This window comes from Corapipo altera, unplaced genomic scaffold, assembly GCF_003945725.1.
Source record: "Corapipo altera isolate COAL_440 unplaced genomic scaffold, ASM394572v1 24b, whole genome shotgun sequence".
Classification (NCBI taxonomy): Eukaryota; Metazoa; Chordata; class Aves; order Passeriformes; family Pipridae; genus Corapipo; species Corapipo altera.
The window spans coordinates 12,977,553-13,002,559 of record NW_020884888.1 but is presented as its reverse complement, the minus strand read 5'-3'; the positions used below and the strand labels follow the sequence as shown (position 1 = coordinate 13,002,559).

At 38.6% G+C, this 25,007-nt stretch overlaps 1 protein-coding gene across 4 annotated transcripts in view; it reads left to right on the top strand.

Annotated features, from left to right (window-relative positions):
• The window catches only part of SEMA5A (semaphorin 5A), a 329,773-nt gene that overhangs the window by 291,193 nt on the left and 13,573 nt on the right, over positions 1–25,007 (top strand). For all 4 annotated transcript variants that reach the window (XM_027643929.1, XM_027643930.1, XM_027643928.1 and 1 more), the window contains 2 exons: positions 11,220–11,438; positions 21,356–21,526. In XM_027643929.1, the coding sequence (XP_027499730.1) occupies positions 11,220–11,438; positions 21,356–21,526 (390 nt within the window). The remainder of the gene's footprint in view (positions 1–11,219; positions 11,439–21,355; positions 21,527–25,007) is intronic.

The window sequence follows — 25,007 nt, the reverse complement described above, 5'->3', positions numbered from 1 at the left end:
ATCATTGTAAGTCCTCTCCTGGAGTTTGATGCATGAACTGACTCCTACAGAATATAGTCAGAAGTAACAGACTCTGTATTTTGTTAAACAGAGCTTTTGGGCAGTGTGGTGGGGTGGGAGGTGGTTCAGGTGCGTTCTTTGCCTGATTAGCTTGAAGAGTTTTTTTTGCTTCTGAACATAATACTCCTGAATTTCCTGGTGTACTTTTTTGTTGCATCTTGCTGAAACTGCAGCTTTGATTCATTTGGAAATAATTCATCATTGGAGCAATGTATGTGGGTGACCCCAGCCACGTTGCACAGTAATAGAAATGTTTATCTGGGCGAAGAATTTTTGCTGACTAATCCCAAAACTACTGAATATTTAAATACTTTATATTGAGTACTCGACAGGGCAGAAACTATTATACATTTGTCTGTTCTTCCTAGTGAGTGCCCTTATAATTTTGTCATTAATTTGTGCTCATTCTTCAATTCTTTTTGGCCAGTGAGTCTTTAATTATTCTGTACTGAAAGATCAAGCCCAATCAGTGTTCCAAGTGGCTGCATTGACCAATATACTTCTGGTGAAAATAGCCACATTTTATTTTGAGGCTATTTGTTTAGTCATTTTCTGATTGCGGATGTCAGAGCGGTATGGAGCGGAACATTTGGTGGGGGAGGCTGAGGGGGGGCACCATTTTGATTTGCTGATCAGATGAAACTTACTGACTGCCTCTAAAGTGCGGGATTCAAGAGCACTTCCCTGCTCCCAGGTTTAAATTTGGGCCAACACAGCACCACTCTACTGTTCCTTGATTTCATTTGAACAAAACACATGAATAAGAGTCATGTAGAGTAGATGTAGCTGTTGGAACAGAAGAAACTCACGGGAATAGGAAACCATGAATTGTGGCAGACACCTTCATAGTTTCTGGCTAGATAGAAAGAAAACATCATAACTTACTTCCACCTGACCAGAGCCTGGATACTGTGAAACATTCTTTTCATTATCTTCATATTGAATTGTAGCAATTTTCTGGCTTTTATAGAAAGATTAATTCTGGTACAGCATGCTTGGCATACCTCATTACCAAAGATGTGTTCTGATCAAAAGATCAGTGCTCTGCTCCTTGCAGATAGGAGCCATTTGTTAAAAATTTTTTCATTGCCTACAGTCTCCCACCGTGCAACTATAGTCATGCCGTGTTAAGCAGAATCATGTTTCACTGTCAGATGGTAGCAAAGCAAGCTTTCTTTGCAGTCTGAGCTTAGAGCTAGAACTTCTTCCCAGAAACCCTCTAAATTCCTCCTGAGTGTGGTAAGATTTCTCTATCAATCAAGCAAACACCAGCATTTGCACACATGCTTTTCTAATTTGAAGTTTGATTAAGAGGAAGGAATAATACTTCTTGTTCTTTGCCTCTGGGTTTTCATATAGTGCTCAGATAGGAAAGAGACAGCTATTTCAAATAAACTGAGTGAGACTGTACATGTTGCACATCTTAATGCAATTTCTGTACAGTCCAGCATTAATAGTCTGGAAATTGCATTACCATAGGCTTTAATGTGTGTTTATGAAGCGTATTAAATATCTACATTAAACATACTGATGCTCTGTAAGATTATCTGATATATAAACACTGTCAATTTTATTGAAAACATATTTTTTTAAATCCAGGGGTAAAAATTTGACAAGGTATAAGGTTGACTGATTTTTTCCAGGTTGAATTTGCCTTACCAAAATCTAGACACCATTGTAGTCTGCAGAGCCAGCAATAGCACCTTGAGGAATGAGGGATCCATTGAAGATAAGCTCTTGTACAATGGGCACAAATTACCCTCTGGAGGTACCACTTTCTTTCCAAGGTGTAAGCAAACAGCAATGATGAGCTTAGACAAGACGCTTGAATTTGACATGGCCAGAGTTAGACCAGATTAGCTCCCAAAATAGCTTCAGAAGGCAATTAAACAAAGACAATATTTCTAATTTTGGTTTGAAAAAGTCTTTTGTTTGCTTTTTTTCTTTCTTTTCTTTTCCTTTTTTTTTCCTTCTTTTTTTTTTTTCCTTTCTTTTTTTCTTTTTTTTTCTTTTTTGGAGTGGCTGGGGAGTTGGGGGGAGGTGATAGGAAGGGAGAATAAATTCTGAAGAAAAGTCGCAAATTCCTTAAAGGAAAAGGAGAAAAAGTCACCTGGAAATCTGAGCTTAGATTCCCAGTTGTCACTACTTTCTCTATGCCAAACTTAAAACACTAGTTATTTTTGAAGGCAGGATGTAATTTTGTCTGAATTACTGTTTTAGTGGCTATGATCTCTTGTGAAAAGATTTATTAAATCCTACTGTTAACCACAGGAAATCTATAGTGCACTCAGAATTTAGTACAGAATAAAACATGTGTTGATAATCCAGCATGTCCTCTAGTCAGGAGGAGTATATGTTATCTCTTATACTGTCTTATAGAAGTTAAACTGTGGAATTCTGAGTAAGAACAAAATGAATTATGGAATTTAGAACTGAATTTGATGAAAAAATCAGGTTTGATTGACAAACAACCATTCCTTAATGGAATTTTGGAATTATATATTTAAATACAGAAAACCTAGGTACACGAAATAAAGTTCTTGTGCTAACATAACATCCTCCATCTGCACACTGTTTGTTTTTTTTAAAATATGCTATCTTTGCATTGCATTATTGTTGGCCATTACATTTTACCATTTAAATTTTAATATGTGTTGAAAGTTTATAAAGTTTCTATAAGTTATAGGTATTTAGACCTGAAGGTAATAAAGTTTTATGCTTCAATAACATTGTCAAATACCTTGCAGGCTGCCTTCAGACAGTGACAACATTGAAACAATCTTTGCTTATCCTTGTTCCTTCCTGCACTTTAAACAGTGTTTCATGCTGTCATTTAGAAATTATTCAGGATACTTGAATTTTGGCTTCAGATCATCTTTTCCCAAAGTCATGAACCTAGACTGCTTGGATAATTGAATTTTCTTTGTTAGGTCGGAACAGGAGGACATAAGTCATAAATCAGTCAAGTAATATAATTTATCAGGTGTCACAGCTACTTCTCTCTTATTTAGAGCTGTATTACTTAGCTACAGGCTAGACTAGGGAATTATTATAAAACTATACACTTTATTAAAGCCTTACTTTAAGGCAAATTAATTGAACTTGGCTGGGAGTGTTGCAGTTTTCAAGCAGAATCAGGTCAATCAAAGTCTCATTACAGGCTTTTGCAAAGGCAGATTTTTTCTCTTGTGCTAGTCAGGGCAGGTGACTTTCATGTTAATATGTCTCCAAACAGGATTCATTTCTTGTGGCTTTATAAGACTATTTCAATTCAACTAAAAAGTTTTAAAAATTTACTTAGAAATTATCAAATCATCTGTGTTTGGATAAGAATTATGTGATTTATTTGGGCAGTTATTTTCTGTTATTTGTGCATTATTGAACAAGTAAGTCATCAGCAATGCAGTGCTAATTTCTCTGTAATTTTACCCATATTGAAAAAAGCATAAACACTTGAAATGAGAGAAAAGTCTTCTGTTCATATGTCAGTTTATATCTTCTGTCTTCTTTGATCTTAAAAGTCCACAAAATCACTGTGATTGCTTCTACTGAAGTTTTTGCAGTACTTGTTGTTACTCACAGAAATTTTCACTATAAGGAAGAGCACAGGCCTGTTTAAAAGTGTACTGGGATTAAGTAGTTAAATCCCTTTTCTAGCCTCAGTGTGTGGCAGTTTATTACTGGAGTATAACTTCTGAACAATTGAAAATAAACCTGTTGGTAAGCTGCAAGCAGAATTCACACATTCTAGTTGTTCACAGTACTCTAAGTCAGTCATAGGCTTTCTGAGAACAATTTAGTTTAAAACATTTGAACTATGAACCTGTCATAAAGGTCAGATCTGGATTTGATTTACAGCTGTTCTGTCTGTCTTCGGAAAGCTATTCATTAGTTTGCTGATGAGGCTATGACTGATCATACTTTTTGCAAATCAGACAACTATTTCTGTAGATGGGCTTTAAATAAGGGCAACTAAGGTGTTGTTTGGCAACTAGACTTTTACTTTGACCAAGCTGAGGGCATTGGTCCTTGCATCCTGTTTTAGCCACATATTTTTATCTTCAGGACAATAACTGAGAAAAACAGAAGGCTTAATATTGATTTCTGTTGAGTGGCACAATCTGGTTTCTGTTTCTGGAGGTAGATGTGGAGCAATCTGAAAGCATCCCAAATTGCAAACAGAAGTGGCAAACAAGAAAACCACAGTTTATTGAGAAAATTTGAAGTTTTCAGTTTTGTGCCGCTTGCTCTGGAAGATTACAATGCTTTTCTATTTATACATTCTTCTGTTGAATTTGATGAAAACTGTGATGTGGCTAGGACTTGGTTCTGTATAGTATAGCCACTTACTTCCTGAAGAAGTTTTGCTTGGAAAATGTAATATTTTGGTTAATTTTGCATTGCTCCTCTGCCCTCCATCTCCTCTACCACCTCAGTTAATAAACAGGGCTTCTTAGCTGAAGGACTTGGGAGCCCAGAACTGGACCCAGCACTCCAGATGGGGTCTTTAGCAGTGCTGGTAGAGGGGCAGGATCACCTTCCTTGACCTACCAGCAAGATTCTTCCCAATGTAACCCAAGTGCCTTCTTTTCCACAAGGGCACATTGCTGGTTCACAGTCAGCTTACTGTTGTCTTCCAGGACCCCAAGATCCTTCTCTGAAGAGCTACTTTCTAGGCAGTTGGCCTCAAAATGAGGTTGCATGGGGTTGTTCCTCCCTAATGGAACCCCATGACGTTACTCTCTGCCTAGTCAAAGTGTGTAAGACCCCAGGTCCTGAGGCACGAGCTCACCCAGGTGTTTTATTTTTAAAAACATATAAGGGTCCAAAATTTCACCCACTGAATATTTTGAGAGCCTTTCGTTCTTTAATACCTTGATGTAGAGTAAAAAGAGAACAATGCACATGTTTTTTCAGGTTTTACTAATTTTACTGATAATTTTAGAATATGGGAGAAAATAAGGATCTTGACAAAAGTTTAAAAGGGGTAACATACAGCCAAAAGAAAGCATTCCACAAAGCACTGACTTAGCACATGCTAACCCATACAATCCAGCACAATCTAACCCACCAGTTTTAAGTTACCCAAAATATTAAGAAAGCAGTAAAGAAAGAGAAGAGATTAAGAGAAGAAAAAAGAGTAACACACACTAACCCATACAACTTAGAAAGAAAATGAGATTAAGATAAGATCATAGCTACTGCCAGAGAGTCCTGTGGAAGTCCAGCTTTACATGGTGGAAGCAGTTCTCAGGAGAGAGAGCATGGAGGCGCATGTTGCTGATTTTATGTGCTCTGGCCCCTGTGACCACACCTCCCATGTGAGACTTCCAGCTCACTGACCGTTCTGTGGCTCTGGACCAGAGTGAAGGGTGGTGCAGCCTATCAGAGACTGGGTTAGGGGTTCCAGGATTCCTGGTGTGGAGGTGCTCCATTTTCTGCCCTTTTGACCGACAGCTGCTCCAGGGCTGCTCCATGAGGCTGCAGAGGCTCACCATGTGGGCTCTCTGAGTCCTTCCCCATCACCCAAGCACACTTGAGTTGGTTCTGCCCCAATAATACAATCCAGTGCCTCACAAAGTACAACATAATCCTCAGGTTTATCAGACACACTTGCAGTTTTGTATCATCAGCAAACTTGTGCAGTTCATTAATGATGGTGTTAAACAGGATTGGACCCCGTATTGCCCCCTGGCATGCATCACTAGTAACTTTTCTTTTAATGACTGGTCACTGTGGCATTAAACCTGCATTATATGGGAAAACTGTTGTTTAAACATGTCTTAAAATGGCTTTTGGTGGTCTCTTTGCAAACACATGCTTCTTCTTCCCACCACCCCCCACGACAAGTGTTATCCATGCAGGAATGTCCTGGGAAGGTGTCCTGAGGTGTTTTTCATTGGTCCTTGTTAATCCCTTCCTGTGATTGGGTGTTCCTGTAAGCCCTTTGAGACTTCTAATTGGTTACTCTGTGAATCCTCCTAAACCCTATAAATGTAACATCCCCCACAATAAACGCTCCCTTGCCTCCTCTCCACGCCCGGTGTCCTGTCTCCCTGCCGGCCATGGGGCCACGTGTGGGGGAGGGGAGGGCACCTCTCCCCTCCAGGCTCAGGACCAGAAGAGACCCCCGAAGAAACCCCTGGAGTTCCCTTTCCCAATCCTTCAAGGCGTCGGAATGGTTCTTCAGATGGAAATGGAACTAGAACTGGGCTGCCCCACGCCGTGGGTGGGGAAAGGGATCCAGAGGTCACAGTCCTCTGAGTCTAGTTGCTCAGCCAGTTTTCAATACATTGCACTCTCCACTTATCTAGCTCATACTTTGTGGACTTGTCTATCAGGAGGTTATGAGAGTCATCTTGAAAACCCTTACTCATCATCATCATGGCTGGGCTTCGCGAACAAAGATCTGGGAAGGGCTCTACCCACGTTTGTTACAAGCGCACTGGTGGCTAAAAAGGCCAATACGAGATAGACATGTCTGGTTGCAAAAGGCACAGCAGAAAGACTCCTTAGGTGGTATAATCTGCAAGACACGATTCTTTCTGCATTGCCTTTTCTCCTCGAGAGTGATCCTGTGTACTTTTTAAAAAGCATCAGCAGCGTTATAGATAGTTTGTCTCCAGGCCTCCTGATTGGAGGCCAGAGTAGACCAGTTACGTTGATCAATATGGCCAAGGCTGAGATGTTGTTTCAGGGAGTCCTTGTATCTCCTCTTTGGGGCTCCTCCCATGTGGCAGCCGGTGGCAAGTTCACCATAAAGCAAGATCTTAGGGAGGCGGTGGTCCTTCGTCCTTGAGACGTGCCCTCCCCAATGCAGCTGTGTTCTTAGCAACATGGCCTTAGTACTTGTGGTTGCTGCTTGTTCTAGAATAGATGTATTGGTCACATAATCTGACCAGTGGATGTTTAGGATTGTACGGAGACAGCATTGATGGAAGCGTTCTAGGAGGCGCAGGTGGTGGCGGTAGATGACCCATGATTCAGATCCATATAAGAGAGTAGACAGCACAATGGCTCTGTAAACACTGATCTTGGGATACTGCCCCTTTTAGGCTTGAACTAAAGGTTGAAGTTAAGTTTACAGCACACCAGTCGATGGTCTGTTTGACATTCTGCACTGGGCATCACGCAGGTATGGTGGACATCGCGGACATCTCTCTGTCACACCAAGACATAATCGATGAGGTGCCAATCCTTAGATCTAGGATGCATCCAGGTTGTCTACAAACTATTTTTCTGCTGAAAGATAGTATTAGTGATGGTGAACTGTTGCTCTACACAGAATTCTAGCAGAAGTTGACCATTATCATTGCAGTTTCCAACACCATGCTTGCCTAATACTCCTTTCCAGGCTTCAAAGTTCTTTCCTACCTACTCTGATGTTAAAATCACCAGGGATAATGATCTTGTCATCTGCAGGCACCTTTTGGGTAAGGCGGCGCAGGTCGGTGTAGAATTTATCTTTTTCGGCAGGGTGAGCTTGGAGAGTGGGGGCACATTTGCTAAAGAGGACGTGTTGCTTGTTGTGTAGTGGAAGGCGTAGGGAGATAATGCAGTCAGAGTGACCTGTCAGCAGATTTTCGAGTTTAGGAACAATAGAGTTTTTAATCATGAAGCCAACTCCTGAGAGATGCCTTTCAGTTTTGGGTTTACCTGACCAAAAGAGTATGTAACCGGCACCATGTTCTCTAAAGCTGCCTTCCTTGTGGAGACAAACTTCACTGAGAGCAGCTATGTCGATGCTGAGACGTGATAGTTCGTGAGCGATTAGGGCAGAGCGACGCTCAGGACGTCCACTATCTGCAGAATCAAGCATGGTTCTGATGTTCCAACATGCTAGAGTTAATTTAGGTACACCTTTGGAGGCAGGTGCATGCCTTTGTCTTTTGATCTTTGTGTGACCGCATTAGTAGAAGACGCCTGTTGGCCACGGTTAACCAACCGGGTGAAACGGGAGATGAGCTTTGTTTAGGCCACCTTTTCTAGGCCCCTCTCTGAGTGGAGCAAGCAGTGCTGTCCTTGAAAAGGCTGCTTGGTCATTCAGGGTGCTGCCCAAAGAGACTGTCATCTCTGGTCAGTCTCTGAAGACCAATATCCTGAACCGCCTGCATGCAGGGTTGGGTCTGCGACTACCAGTGCACCTTTCACCTGCCGTTTCGACCCTCGCCCATCACTACAGGGCTTTGCAAATGTGGGTAAGGCCTTTGAGCCTGCGCAATGGATTTTTTAGGCGAGACGCAGTATGCACAGAACTGGACCCACCCTTTAATCCTAAGTTTCATCTGTCAGGGCCAAGCAAGCTTGGACGCTGACAGCGAGATCCTTAGGACGTAGGTTTGTTTAAAGTGTCCTTCTCTTAGATGGATGGCCTTACAGGGCTAAGTGAGCTCCATCTGCCTGGGTTTGGGGTTAGAGTTGTCCTTCTCCTAGGATGACTACCAGAAGGCTAGCGGGCTCATCCTGTCCATGGACATGGTTTTATCTACCCCTTCGGTTTAGACCTGTCTGGCATGGGCGACCCTACCGAAGGCATGTGCCATCACCAGCATAGCTTGCAATCAAAAACCCTTACTACAGTTGAGATAAGTAACATCCACTGTTCTCCCTCGTCCATGAACCTAGTCACTTCATTGTTGAAAGCTATAATGTTGACCAAGGAACATACAGAACAGTATTTCCAGAACGTAAACTGATCTTGGTATTTTACATGCCACTAATGGCATAATGTTAATTTTTCTGTGCAGTTTCTGTCTGAAGGGAAAATTCTGAAAGCCCCTCTATGAATGCTGAATGAATTACTGTAAAACTGTGAAAAGTCTGCTCCTTATAATAAAAATTTTAATGCTTCGGAAAGAAGAAAACACAGGGGAACACTTGCTGCAGACCAAACTCCACAGCAAAAAGATTCTTTAGAATCTTTTTCTGTTTCAGAGCTAAAGTACCTTAGAGTTTTCCCTTAGAAGATTCCCCTTCCCAGTCTACAATTTAAATAGGAAGAAATCAAATACCATACTGTCATATAAGGTCGCAATTTTCCTTAGGACTTAAAAAGCTACACATGTCCTGCAAAAATATCTTGAGAATATCCTAGAATTGTTATAAAGTGATACACTCTGCAGTGATTTATGAAGAAAATGACTGGAGGGCTGGCCTGATTAATACTTGTTCCATTGTTTGCATTGCTTTTAATTTAATTACTAAAAAAAGCCCTTAATTTGAAATTGTGGTATAAAAAATAGTATTGTTTTGGTCTCACAACTGACTGCGTACATAAGTTAAGCATTTCCATGACCAAAGTGATAAAAAACTGCATAAAAAAGGGTCTTACAGAGAAGGAAATTGGACGTGTATTCGTAATTCGTATACTGGTTCTCTGTCTTGCTCCCTTTTTTATTTTTGTATGTATGTCATGCTTTTTAACATGCTACTTTTAATATCTGTGTAATAGAATCTGGCTCAGCAGGAGAGAAATAGTAACCCTCTATAGTTCCTGAAAGGCTTTATCCATTTTTAGTAATTTTTATATTGCCGTTCTGATGTTTTCTGATCAATTTCAACAGTTTCCTATTACAAGTATTTCTATGTCAGTGCATCACCATTCCAATACTGCCAGTTATCAAGTGTTGAATAAAAATATGCAAACCCTCGCTTACTTTTCGATTGTTGTGGGTTTACTTCTCAGAGAAGAATTTAAGCAGTGATAGTAATGCCATAACCACATTTAGAAATAGGGTGCAGTTGTTTCAGTACTGTACACTGCAAATGAGAGGCTCCTCCATCCTGGTTATGCTGAATGCTGGTCCTGTTCTGTCCAGGACAGACTCTTCACAGTATTTTTTGTTTCTGTTTTCATCTCATCATTAAGTACATCTTCTGTTTCTTTGTCTCCATTTGATACTCCCACAGTGCCTATGCCCGTGGGTAGGGCACAAAACAATTTCTTAAAACCAGACATTTTTGCTGCAGTTAGAGCTGCCAACAGTCCCCTGCATTTCTCCACTGATGATGATACCATTCATCTCTACTTATACCAGCAATACCGAAGCTCTAGCATAGAGAGGCAGACACATCCTCTCTTGTTTTAAGTACCGGTCACAGAACCTTGTCTTGTCACGACTACTTAAATGAGTGCTTGCAATAAAAGTGGCAGTTACTGCTCCATCAATCATAGAGTGATGCTAGCACTGGGAAAGGTGAACTGCTTTGGCAACAGTAGTGTTGCTGGAGTTGCTTAGTAGTGATGCTTAGCGGTAATACTACAGCTCAAGAGTGGTTTCACTGTTGTGATGAGTACAATTGAAGGAGTCTTTTTGCATGCAGGACCAAGCCCAAAAGTGACAAAGATACTGCAAATGAGCAACAGATTATTAGAAGTTGACCCAGGGCTATATCCAGGCATATTGCTTTTATGCTGTGAACAAGATCTGTGTGTTCCCTTTCACTGATAAATAGCGGACTTCATCCATTGCTGTGTAATCTAATGCCTTTTCTCTCTACTAAACTCACTTAGAAAATATGTTTTCCACTGGCTAGGTGGAAACTAGGAATTATTCTATGTTGTATGTGTGTGTGTGTATGTCTCCAAAAGGCCTATTTCCATAGCTTATATGTGGCTTAGAACACTTCAACTCAGTGAAAATAAACTGATTTTTAAAGTGACAAAACACAGCTCATCACAAAAGGGCAGTTTTGCTAGACTTTCTGGAATTTTTAGTGGATATTATCTAAAGTCTGAATAGGATAAGTACAGTCCATTGCTGCCTAGGATACCTTCTTTCTCTGAAACAGAGGCAGTAATATCTATGTAATATATCTGGAGATTTTCTGATGATAATTCCTGTGCAAGAGAAAGGTAATTTTTATCATTCTTAGGTGGAATGAATCAGCTAGTTCAGTCAACACAGACATAAAGTTTTAACTAAAGTGTTGGATCCAACTCTTTTCTCTAGTTCTGTGCAAGTGATTATGAAATTTCTATTACGGAAGAGTTTCTCAAGATGAAACTGGGGTTTGGATTGTGAGACTAAAGGTCAAGACCTTCCTGTTCATATTACTTACTATTAGAAACCTAGGAGTAAATTTGAAGAAGAAAAGGTTGTTTTGGGGTGAGATACTGTTTTAATTCAGTATTGCTTTTTCAATCCTTATTTTATTAGGATTGCCAGGGGATTTCTTGCGTTCTGGACGATACTCTGCTCATACCATCAATGGTGCCTGGTCACCCTGGTCTCCATGGTCTCAGTGCAGTCGTGACTGCAGTAGAGGTATACGGAATCGCAAACGGGTCTGCAGCAATCCTGAACCCAAGTATGGGGGACTTCCTTGCCTTGGCCCATCTCTAGAGTACCAGGAATGCAACATTTTGCCTTGTCCAGGTAAGATTCAAATCTTAGAAATTCATTCTTACAAATGAAATTAGAGAAGGGAAAATCAAATAGTCCAACTTCAAGGCTATATATTGCAGTAATTGTTTTGCTTTTTTCTTTTTTAGTTGGTGAGTTTGAGGTTTGTTTTGGTTTTTGAGTCAATTACAGCTCAAATTTACCTCTATAATATAAATGCATTTAGGTAATATTCCCACGTGATGTCAATCAGTTTATCTTCAACAGTAGTAACAGCTATGTCTTTTTTCACTTGTGATACTGACTGTAAAAATATAATTTTAGTATATAAACTTATCAGAAAAAAAAGACATAAGAAATCTGGCAAGACATGAGAAATCTGGCCTAGTTTTTATTTGAACTCAAAATATCATTTTCATCACAGTGTTTGCTGGCACTAAATCTGTGCTAGCTCTTGAATTTAGAGCCTCCAGCAAATAAGACTCAGGACTGATCACCAAATTAAATGGTAATTCAAGTAGGCCATAAAGATTGTTCTTGAAACCTTGAGTTTCTCCTTCATTGAAAGCTTTTTTAGGATTCTATGAAAGGAATTACAAGTAGAATATGTGTTTACAAGAAACTGCTTTGGATTATAAATCATTGTTGCTTCTCAGACATCTGGCAAAAAAAAAGATCTTGGTTTCAGTCACCTCTCATGCTTCATAAAACAGAAATCCAAACTGAAAGGCTTTTGAGCTTTGCAGAGGCTTTCTGGAAAAAGGAAGGGGAAGGATATAGGAAGGAAAACACATCAAGAAAAGAAGGTGCAATTGGATTAGGAGGAAAGAATTCAAGGTAAGAAAGAATAGTGAGGAAGAAGGAAAAATTATTGAGATATTCAGTTCTTTACGGTAGGAACAAATAAATTTAGAAATAAGCCTTCATACATCTTTAATATTAATGATGTATAAGAGTACCGCATATTTTATTATTGGAGAATGGAGCTTTTGTCATTTATTCAAGTTTGGACCTGAAGAATTACTATGGCAATATACCTATTACATGTGTATCACTATCATAAAACATGTGTGTATTAATGTGTGTATATATATATATTTTGTCCAGTCTTATTGCAGTGCTTTCCCTAAGCTTTTTAAGCCCTTTAACAGTCGCTGCCCATTCTCTGCATTAGAATCTAAGCAGTAGGCAGATCTGTACAGAAGGACACAGTTCCCTCTCAGGAGTACACAGTTTCTTGAAAAACGTGCTTCCATCTTGCATTAAACCTAAGCAATATGTTTTGGCACGTAGCCCACAAACCCAGTAGCTCTGTGAGTGTTCTGGCTGTTCACTGAAAGTTAATCTCTTAGCAGTTTTACTGCTAACAGGAGCAATAGAATTTTTTGGCAAATTGAATGCCCTGAGGCATTTAAGCCTCCATCTCTCCTGCTGGTGGGGCAGATCCAAGGGGGATTTCTGCTGGGGATCCCTGCTTCAGTCTGGGGGAACTGAGCCCACTGAGCCATTGAAGTTCTGAAAGAGGCACATGGGCACGACAAGCCAGCACTTTCTGATGAAATTTTCTTGCTGCATCCAAGGAGGAAAGTAGCTTTAGTTGCTCGTTGTATAGCTCCTCTGTCTGTCAGTGTGAATATCTGAGGAGATCCAGGGAAAAGACTATATGCTTCTTTCAATTCTGTTTCATGTGACTGCACTGTTGATCTGTGAAAAAAATTGAGGGTTAGCAGTAATGCCGAGGTCAAATGTTTTAGGGGACCATTGTACTAACATGTGCAAGCCTCCTCAGGGATGTATACAGTAGGTAAAGGCAGTTAGAAGGTAGCATCTTCTCCTCAGTTCCTTCTTCCCTTGAGAAGGGAATCCCTCCACAAGACACAGGCTTCAGCTTCCTTTGAAACATGTGAGTGGTGTAGTATTAGCTAACAGGTCTGCTCACAAATTTTAAGATATCTGATTGTATTATCATACTGTAGTAACAGCAGTACATGCATTAAATGGGCCCAGATTTGTTTTTCATCCTTTGCTATTAATTTTCAAATTAAGTGCTGTCTTCAATTTTGTTGGATTTTTTAAAAGTTAAAAGAAGTCAAAGGTTTTCCGAAGTGGTATTTTTATTTAACTCTGCAGCTATTACACTGTTTTATTTTTGAAGGAAATTGTTTTAACTGGTAAAACACAGTTACACAGACATAATTTTATTGTAGAGGTCCTAGTTGTTTATAGGTTAGCCAATACCTCAGACTAAAATACATGAAGTTGTAAGGCAGAATTTGAAACTGTGCTTTATGCAAAAATGATTCCCTCTTCTGCTGTTTCTGAATTTGAAAATATTTTTAAAGATCAGTAGACATAAAAGTGTAGTGGGCCTTTCTGAAGCAGATAGTGTCCTAATATATCTAATAACTTTTTTCAGAGAAAAGTTTCATTTTTCTTTTTAGTGCAAAGCAAATTTGAATAAAGATGTACAGATTGAATGAAATATTTAGATGTATCATATCCTCCAACAAGTAATCACAAACTTCCTCAGCTACAGAACTACTGTTTGCCAATAATTAAGAAGAAATGGAGGGGGCTAAATCAGATCTCAGATAAATCTCAAGGGAAAACATTGCCAGCGGTAGATGTAATTAATTTTTTTTTTAAGGCATGGGAGAGTAAAAAATGATTGCAGCATAGGGGTTATCCATAAATTATACCTGATTATAATTTTGTAGAAAGGAAATAAATTTTTATTAGAAAAGCATACCAATTAATTTGAATTCTCTTAATTTTTAATGAAAGTAGCAAAAAGTTAAATTGGTGGCTAAACATGAACATCTATTAGGTTGGCATTCATGTAACATCATCAAGAAAGGGCAGACATAAACCATACATGAGTGAAGAGCCTCTGCTCCAGGCCCACGTGTACAAACCTACCATATCCCACAGTAAGGACACAGAGGAGACCAACCAGGAAGAGAAACCATGGTTGAATCCGTTTTCAGCCTTCTTGTTAACGAGAACAAGAAGGTTCTTGTCCTTTCAGTGCTAGGGACTGGATTTCATTTCCTGTGTGCTTATAATATTTAGGATAGCCCTATAAGTCATTCTTACTGTAGCAATCTGAATGAGTTTCTAAAATGTCCCCGTTAGGCTTTGATCACACAGCCCTTGCTGGTGTTAATGAAAAAAGGCTGGTATCAGGGCAGATCTCACTGAGGTATTGACTCCTCCCACAGACTGTTGTAGATAAACATAGAGTAAATATGTCAGGCCCTTCTTTCCAGTGTGAGCATCAGGGAAAAAAACAGGGAGTCTGCATAGTTCATTCTTGTCCATGTAGATAAGTGTGGTGTGCGCAGAAAGGTGAAGGAATGTGGGGAGATTTTGTTCTGACCTCGACCTTGAAGTATTTGCCACAGTACTGGAAATAAAATTGCAACAAAGAAGAATGTGATGCTTCATAAGATTTACCTCAGCTCCCTCAGGGTAAGAACAACTTAACCTGCTCCATGCTGGCACAGAACCACTTAGTTACAGTCCAGTCCAGTCATTTTACTTTTAGAAATATTCTAGTTAGTAGGAAGGGGTACAGTGGCAGCCATAAGGAACCCTTCCTGCTTGTGCAGGCTCAGGTCCTGCTTTGCTCCCTCTTCCACTTATTGCAGGTAGGATCAAACCCTCGTGATGTAAACTGCTGAGAAAGAGGAGTGATAGAGAATATGAGCGGTGTTTAAGTCATGCTGAAAGTCAATAGGACTTTAATCTTCTTAATCAATTAATCTGGGCTCAGTGTCATCCAGGAAGACACCAAGTGCTCTGAAGGACTACCACAATGAAAAAGTCCACAGAGCAATCAATGTACAAGGCTGTCTTGTCCGGTTAAATGTCTTGCACCATCATTTTAAATATACTTATTAATATATTAATAGCCAGCAATTTATGATTGAATGTGCTGAAGGATCCCAGAACTAAAAAAAATTGCTAAATTCATCTAGAACCTGCCTTCGGTGGGTACTGTTAAATCTTTTTTTAGCCTGCAAGGGAGAAACAGTGAAGTTTTTTACACAGTTTTAAATGGTCCACTGAAGTGCATATTGCTAGCAGACACTAGGCAGATTGCTTCTCGTTCATAGTATTTGAAGGCTGAATATATAATAGTAAATTGAACAGTGTCAGAAAATTGCCAGAAATTGTACCCAGGCCCTGGAAGATGATTTGTCTGTATTGTTCAAGTTTTAGAATGATCCCTCATACAATTTTGCCTTCAACTAACTAGCACTCTCCCAAATAATCTGCAGAAATAGTTTGCAAGTCAGTACAGGGTAAAGGCATGGTCTCCGTACTCAGTTTCCATGTGGCTAAACTACTTTGACGTACAAGGGAATTTGAACTATTGTCTTGCACTAGCAAGTTATGCTTTGGCACTATGTCTCAGCTCCTTATTTATGCCTCAGAGATGTAAATAGCATTGAGCTGGCAAGAACTGAAAAGCCTCAGTTACTATGGAAAGGATCTGTGAATGCTCGCTGACATTTCTGGGTTTTTTTGAATTACTAATATGAGATCAATATTAAAAAAAAGAAATCTGTAATGTTATCCTTGGGGCCTTGCAAGATATTTACATTACGAAGAGAAATCCGTGATGAAGAGAAGTGTTGTTTGAATTTTAAATTCTGCAAATCTACAAAAATTAAAAGACTTTACGAACTAAAAGAACATAAGAAATACTATCCTAGTTCACAGCATTACAAATCTCTTCAGATATTTCTGTGGAAAAGGATAACTTTTTTTTATTTTTGTTTTATTTCTTGTTGCCTTCTCTTATATTCTTTCTCATAGGGACATAGGGACACTTCACCGATGTGCCTTAATCAGGCATTTAAAGCACAGCTACATAAGCACCACTGAGTAGCATGAGCTACAGGAGTTTCTATTCCCTCTTCTTCAGAGCCTAGTGTTAGATCAAAGGGAAAGGACAGTTACCATCTCTTAGATTTGAAATTCTGATATTTCATAACAATATTTTGGGATTTTACCAATTTTAGATTTTTATTATAGTAGTTTTAGTTTGGTTTAGTTGTGACATTTTGGCTAAGGTCACTAAACTTGCTAATAACAGTAACAAGTTTCAGATATACAAAACTCCCTGAAAGGCTATTTAAGTTATTTATGCATCCCTAAAGCCAGTTGTTGTTTATTGTTTCTTGTCTTCATTATTGGGGTTTTTCCTCCCATTTTTTTCCCTTTGAAGTTCATATTTGCCACAAGGAAGCAAGAATGTATTTAAAAGAACGGACAGAATTTATCCTGCAATAGCTTCCTAAATCAGGAGGAAAAACAAATCTTCCAGTAAAGCTTGTCTCTGTGGCTGCTGCATTGATATCTTTAGGCTGCTTCTGTAGCCAGTAAGAAGAGGAATGAACTGTCCTCCGAAACAACGATTGCTTTTCTAAATTAAGAGTCTCAGTTGCAGACTTAAATCCAAGTGGATCCTTAGATTTTGTTCTTGTTCTTTCCTTAGAAGTATTTATTTGCCTTCTGTGTTTCTGCCTTGCACTATGTTGACTGCTTGTTTCATCCAGCATTGCTTTTATGAATAAAAGGTATCTGTAGCATCACAGAAACAAGACTTTGACTTTGTAAACTATGATGTAAAAATTGTTTTTTCCCCACACTGAACATGCAGCAATATCCCACAGGATTAGGAAAAAGCTGTAGAATAAGTGATGTGGAATGGGATGATCCCCAGGTGTCTGGAAGTGAGCAGTGTTCTCTTGGGTCTGTAGGCTGCCCAATGTGCATGTCCCCAGGTCTTACTTTTGCGTTTCTGCAGAGGGAGAGGACTACTGCCTCTCTATTTTTACTCAATCATGCAAACAGAAAAGACTGACTTTTCAGCATTTTTTATTCTCTTTTGCCACACTTTTAAAAAGATTAGCATGAAAAGTTATAAACCTAGAGGCATACACGCGCGCACACGCGCGCACACACACAGACACACAAAAGCAAACCACAAAACAAAAAATGAATGGGTTTTATTTGGGTTTTTTTGGTTGTTTAAATTCAAAATGAGACCAGACAGTATATGAAGGAGCCTGCAATCCTCTCTGTGTTCTTAGGTGAGGCCAGTGTGTCTGCCCACACTTCCTTCCACTTCCTTGTAAAACCCAAAGTGCATAGCAGGGTAGCAAGTGTACTCAATTGTCTCTTGGAAATTCTCCAGTAGTCTGGATGTTTTGTCATGTCCCCAGGAGATCCCATTTCTGTACAGTGTTTCTTCCTGGTACATCCTCTTTCCTATGGTGTGGATTTTTTTCATTATAGTGAAGAAATATTTATTAACCTCAACAATAGCCTGTTGACAAAAATTTGTTTGCTTTACTATGAAGGAAAGAGCACTGTTTGAGAGCACCCTGATAGCTGGAGGAAGCCTTCTTCCTAAACGGATCAACCTCAGCTATTGTCAGAAAATGTAAAGACTCTTTAAATCTTTCATTGTGGAACTGCTTTAACGACTTTCTTTTGTCCAACAGCTCTACAAAACTGTTATGTAAAGAACCTGTAGCGACTTTCCTTGCAGCTGTGTATTTTTCCTCCTATAAGAGGCAGAAATAACATTAAGGACTCCATGACAAAAGGAAAAAAAAAGAAAAAAAAACAACCCAGATGGTTCTGTGTTGCTAAGCAACTTAAAGAAAGATGAAAGAAACCACAGAGCTCTATTTAGGTCTTGTAAAAACTCAAGCAGTAAATACCCACTGCTTTGATCTTATTTAACCATGATGATGCCTTATCATACTCTGTTACTGAAAAGCAAAAGTTCTGGGGACAAATAAAAAAGGTACTTATGATAGTCCTTGAAAGGCTGGAGATTTAGGAAGGCAGCCTGTCAATAAATAGTTGCTAAATACCCAGTTATAATTGCACTGTCCAGCTCAATTAGGATCAAACCTAACTTTGTCTAGTATATTTGTCCTTTCCCATCCTCCCCAGACCCACTTCTCCCTTTATATCTGAAGTTATGTAGTACAGCCATGATTACTGCTGCTGTGAAACATGATGACATTCCTGGGTGTCACATCGGTCTCCGTGTTCTCGGCCACTTTTAGATCGATGGCATAGTTTCAAATGCACGTGCATTTGTGTCTCTGGTCCATTGAAAAATAAGTAGAAAAGTGTTGGGGGTCACTGTCTCCATTACAGTGAACAATGTAGAGGTAATGTTTCCAGATGATTTATATTCTGTCTAGGCAACCTCAGGCAGAATCAATTCTGGTTTGTGGAACTCTATACGCTGCAGCAAGTATGCCTCTGATTAGTCATTTTGAGCTAGTCAGTGATCACTTTAAAGAAAAAATAAAAAAACTAAAAAGGGAGTATCTAGAAAGGTAAAGTCTTAAATATCTCATGAAAGGAATAGCTTGGATAACAGCTTCTGCTTTTATTTGACATAATTTAAAAAGAAAGAAAAACAGAGGCAAGTTCTGAATAAAAGATACCACGTCTTGAAATTGTTATAAAATTGCACAGTATATTTCACCTGCACCGAAGACAAATAACATATGGATTTCTTAGATATGAGCTTGCATCATACTATATTAACAGAGTTATCTCAAACAAAAAAACATGTTTGTTTTCCAGTGAAAAGTATGAATAAGAAAAATATGAATAAAAGAATAAGTAAAGTACTCTACCGAGATGAAGTATTTATTTATGATAGGTGGTAAAAAACTCTCTCATACAGCTGTATAGCTAGATTATTTGGTTGATAAATATATCCTGAAAAAATGTAACAATCATTGAATTCCTTAATAAGGGAAATAATTTATGTCAATTGCATACTTGGAATATAGTACCAGATTCCACAAATCCTATCTATCCAATCAGACTTCAGAGTCTACATATATTACTTGCAAAAGTTTTTGCAACTACAGTTCTTACCAAGAAAGTACCAGCTCCATGCTTTCTTGATGTTTAGGATAATGTTGCAAATAAAAAATACAGGGAATAAAATGCTGTCTATTCAACAGCTTCACTTACAGGATTAGTAAATAGCCTAAGACATGCATTAGTGAATTACCTTTTTGAATAGCAGTTGAGAACCTGAGGCTATGCTGTGTCTGAAATTACATTAAAAAATGCATGTATAGGTTTTAATATCAAAATTCTCCTAGATCATTTTCTCAGTCTTGAAGCCTTTGCATAGAAATCATTCTACTTGACTCACAAAGTGCATTTGTGATATACAATGCTACAAAGCCAAAATGAGTAATTTTTAACTGTTCTATATCTCCATTCAAGAGAGATTTTAAATGCAGTACTATGCAGATATTTTCATTGTAAGTTATTTTTTTTCAAATTTAGAACCCTTTCTTTTTTTTTTGTTAGGGATAATTATGGAATACCATTTCAGTACACCAGTAGAAATTACTCCTTGAAAAGTTGTTTCATTAATTGAGCAGAAAAGAGCCATTATGAAATGGTAGTGAATGTTTTGGAGACTTCAGTGACTATCAATTTTTTCAACAAACCACAAAATCCTACAAAGAATGTCTTAAATGAGCGTGCTGTAGAAATTATGTACAGGAAAAGTGTACTTATTTAGTATTTTTAAAAGTGGGAAATAAGTTTCTGTCATATGTGGTAAAATGCCCAGTGCTGCTATCAGTGATGGGAGAAAAACAAGTGAAACTTCTGCTTGGCTTAGGACCCTATTAGAAAGGAAAATTTACAGCACATTGCCTTTATAGTACTTAGAGGCTCATCTATTGTGTTGGTTGAATTACACACTACTTATTTCAATCAGTTGCAGGTGTGGTAAATAATTTCCTTTCTTAAGAATTAAGAAAGAGAGTGACAAACTTTAAATAGGAGATTGAAAAGAAATTAATTTTTTGTGGGATATGAAAATTTTTAAAGTTTAGGGTTTTGTCTCTTAAAAAAATAATTGAAGAGAAATCAACAAAATATTGAGATTCTTTGCAGCAGGAATACTGTCCCTGGAAGGAGTACATCTGACTTTGCCATGTGGCTGCAGATAGGAAGCCTTTGACAGATGAGCTGCAATGTGGCCATGAAAACCAGAAATACATCCTGGAGCAGTAGCTGTAAGAACAAAGGCTGCAAAGGAACCAGTCTAGGGCAGGCAATGAGGTCAACTTTCACTAAAATCTTTTCTAGTGGCCATGTGTCAAAAGCCACTGAGAAATGGGTCTCTCATGAAATCCAGCCTACATGTCAGAAAAATCTTGTGCAAACTGAGTGGAGAATAGTTTGACATACTTGAATTAGTAAATACAAAACAGCAGGGGGGAGGAAGGAGGGGGGGAATAATAACATTTATTCTTCAACAACTTGTGTTAGAAACTTAAGGTGGCAACTCCTTTTTGTCCATGTATGTAGCTTTTTTTTAAACTTCTGCCATTGTTCTGCTGCTGACATCTCTACTAGAGCTGTGTTAAGATTGTAAGTATATATTAGCCCATCAAACTCTACAAGTGTGTTAGATCCTTTGAAATGGGTTGTAGGGTTAAGGCAATCCAACTGGGTTCAGAACAAAATCTGGATTCCTCCATCCTTCTGTAGCTATTACTGGGCGAAGTTTTTTTCTATTAATAAAAAAACTACTCTGAGCTTACAATACTTCTGCTAAACAAGCTTGGTATTCTGTTTCCTCACAAGTGAGAAAAGACTTGGCCTTCAAGATATTATGTTACCCACTGAAAGTGTCTTTTATGAATGAGTAATTTTTTTAGGCTTCTCAGCATACCAGGGGCTTTTAAAATATGTAAATTAAATTGCACTGTGGTAAGATTAAATTTGTGGGCCTATGTTCAGTGGCACCTAAAAATGTCCAATAATTTCCATAGGCCATGAATAAAATCTGCAGAATATGAGGAAGATGGGCCGGATTATGTCACATCTCACATCAGTTTGGGAAAATATAGGTTTTTGTGTCTTTTCAGTGGATGGAGGCTGGTCGTGTTGGTCATCTTGGTCAAAATGCTCAGCAACTTGTGGAGGAGGGCATTACATGAGAACCCGTTCCTGTACAAACCCAGCACCAGCATATGGAGGAGATATCTGCCTTGGACTGCACACTGAAGAAGCACTCTGCAACACACAGCCCTGCCCAGGTACAGCAAATCAGCTGGTGCATCTTTGTTGTTCATGTGCCACTGAATAAGGCATTCACAGTTAAGCAACATAATGTCCTTGATCTATTATTTAGAAGCAAATAATTTCTTTCCCTTATTAAGGGCACAATCAGCTCTTACATTCTACAATGCTACAGTAAATCAAGTACTGGCAGGATATAGTATAAAGGAAACCACAACCTCCCTCTCTCTTTAAAAATTAAAATTTAAGTTACCAGGTCTAAATCTGGATTAACTAAAAATGTGTAATATTTGAAGTGGATCATGAAAACAGTTTATGAGACTTAATATCACAAAGAAGTGCTTTTGTTATAGTACTAAACTTTCAGAGCAAGCAAATTGATGAGATTAATATTCAGCATGTGTTATCATGAGGTCCTTCAAGTAGATAATATTTGCCCTGTTTTCATAAAAAACACAAAACAAACTGTAGCATGCTTTGTAAAATACCTTCTTCAACTTCAGATGTTAAGGAACAAAGACTTCATCTTTTTAAATGACTGTGGAGTACTTAGTAGATGAAATGTCTCTAATTGTATGATATTATGGATCATGTCTTTTTCTGTCATTTTGACTCTGCCTTTTGACCCATATTAAAGGAAACTCATTTTTTTTCATGAAATTTAAGTGACAAATTGAGATTAAAACCACAGAAACTTTCATTTATTGCTGATTAGTGGATTACAGGCAGCACCAAAAGGAAAGAAGCAGCTCTGATGCTGCACTGTATTACTTGCTTCACTTAGAGTTCCTAGACTTCATAGGAAAAGTCTTCTACTCATATGATGAGGCAGTGCATATGAAGGCAAAAGCCCCATGAGTTTGAATTTATGGATCCTATTACTTGTAATGAACTACAATTTATGGTAATTTCCTTTTCTAGGCACTGCATGTCTTCCAGCAGAATAAAAGTAGCTACATTCTCAAAATTAAAGCCAATGAAACACTCTGTATTGTGTTTGAAAAAAACCAACAAACATAGAAATCAGTTGATGATTTGATTTTCTGAGGCAAATAGTGTACATTTGTATGTAGAAATTACATAGCTGCCTTGAGATTCTTAAGGCATCTTTAAAAGCTCAGAGCTAGTTCATTATGCTGGTATTGTATCTGTTTCTCTTGTTGTGCATTTATTTTCAACTGCCATTTTCCTGTAAATGACAGTTTCCAAACATTTAGAAATAATGTCTTCGTCTTATTTTAACCTGTCTGTTACCCAAATTTTGAAGTGGATGCAGAATAGAGGAAGAGGTTGGTTTCCTTTTGGTTCATGGATGTGGAAACCCTTATAAAATAATACAATTTCAGAGGCTTAAAGTGTATTTGTTACATCTGTAATATTTTATTTATATTTCAGTCTCACTGAAAATTTGCCATAGGTTTTTAGAATAGCACATCATCAGCTAGCTATGAGAATGGTCTTTGCCCTGTGTTTAAAATATAGATTTCAAAACTACTTTTTACTGCTCTTATTTCGCATTGGTATAGGTCAAAAATAACTGCAGTATTAGGAGTTTGGAAAGGCTCCAGAATCTTTGCAGAGCTGTTTTCTTGTGGTGAGGACCAGGTGAAGAGTGGTTCTTCATTGTGCAGATCTGAAAGTACCATTGGTGACATTCACTGCTTGAGTGACATCTTTAATATAGAAAGGAAATATTAATGGCACTTTGAATCTGAGAACAACCAACCAACGCAGAAATGCATATGCAAAAATGGAAATTATTTGTAACATTTCTTAAGGTGTGAAAAGAGCAAAGATTTTTTGGCATTTGAAATAGTAGGGTTTTTTTCCCAAACAAAGCTAGCAGAATACTAAATTTTCTGGAATCCCGATACTAAGGATTTCTTGAGGATATAGAAGTTTATTGGCAAATCCAACTGAAAGTATTCAAATATGTGCTTAAAAGAAAATAACAGACTTGTGCCTGCAAAATACATCAGTTTTTCTCATCTTTCATTTTAAAAGTGCCATTATTGAGTTTGTTTGTGCCATTATTTGCATTTTATCCAAATGCAATTGCATTGATGTGAATGGAAGCACTGCAGTATTGATCAATAGTGGTTTATAGGCTGCTTATCAGTAGGTGTAATCCGTTGCAATGGTGTCTGTAATGTACTGAATAAAACATTATCTTATACTTAAAGTATTTACTGCTGTAAGAGGGGGAAATACATTCTGTCCTTGAATTGTTAACTCACACATGCGAACAATGGATAAAGCAGTTGAGCATTTAGGAATGATGATATAGTTCTGCATGAAAGAAATTTATAATCTTACATTGATTAACCTCATCTTCTGAGGTGCCTTCTTCACCAAGGGATCTCTTAGGAACTGCTTGAACTTAACCTGGCTTCAAAGGCCAGACAAGACTGTCTAGGAAGAAGATGTGACATGTCATGAGTAAGCCTTTCCATGTTAGAGGTGAAAAGCAGTGTCAGGTTAAACACCTCTCCAGCCCACCCTCTCTTTTACTTTCTGATGGCTTTTGCAAAGAACTGAGGAGAAAGTTGAGAGAAGCCTGCCTGAGGTGCAAAAGAACCTCAGATACTGTGAAGATAAAGGAATCAAAGGGATGAGTCAGGATAACTGAGTCAGTAGAAGTGCCTGCAAAAGCTATGGGTTCAGTGTCCCTGTGAGGGCAGAGATAGAGGCTCCACAAAGGGCAGGTACAACAGTTTGAAATTGTACATTTGTCAGTCTTGGGTGTTTTACTTCTCTGTGGCTCTCTGAGCTCCCAACAATGGCACTCCTCAAAGCACAGTTTTCTGCTTCACCATTGCAGGGATGACCATTCCTTTCATGCTTGCACTGATGTCCCCTCTCTCCTCTTCTGTGATCTGTGTGCCAGATGAAGCTGATCAGCATGGCACCAGACCCGCTGATGACTACCTGTGCTGTAGTGTCTGGGTGGCATCGTGGGACTCACTATGGGAGGGAGATACCCTGTGTTGCTTATATGGAAAGGTCCCAATGCTCATAGTGTCTTTTACAAGTCCCTTAAAGGGCAGGCTGAAACAGTAACCTTGCCCAGTTACCCATATGTGACCTATCATGATCTATGTGCACTCTGAAGTTTCTATTTTATCACGGGATGTAGTTCCTGCAGCAAAGAACCTGGAAGGCCGAAAGCACATTGGACAAGATGGGGCTGCAAAGTACACCAGCCAACAAGATGCATTTAGGATGCTCACAAGTATTTTGGCACCTACTGCATGTATCCCAATTATATCAGGACTGGACAGGAGTCTTGGCTCTGGTTTAAGCATGCTCTCTACCACCAATGAGAACTGGGTCAAGATTTGTATTGAGCAGCATTGCTTTAAACTTGAATGAGCAGAGCTTTATTTGTTACTAAATATTTATGGTAAGGATCCATATACTTAGTTGAATTAGATCCAGCAGCTGATGCTGGAGGTGATGACAGCACCTGTGGATATGCCACACTATGTAGGAAGGAAG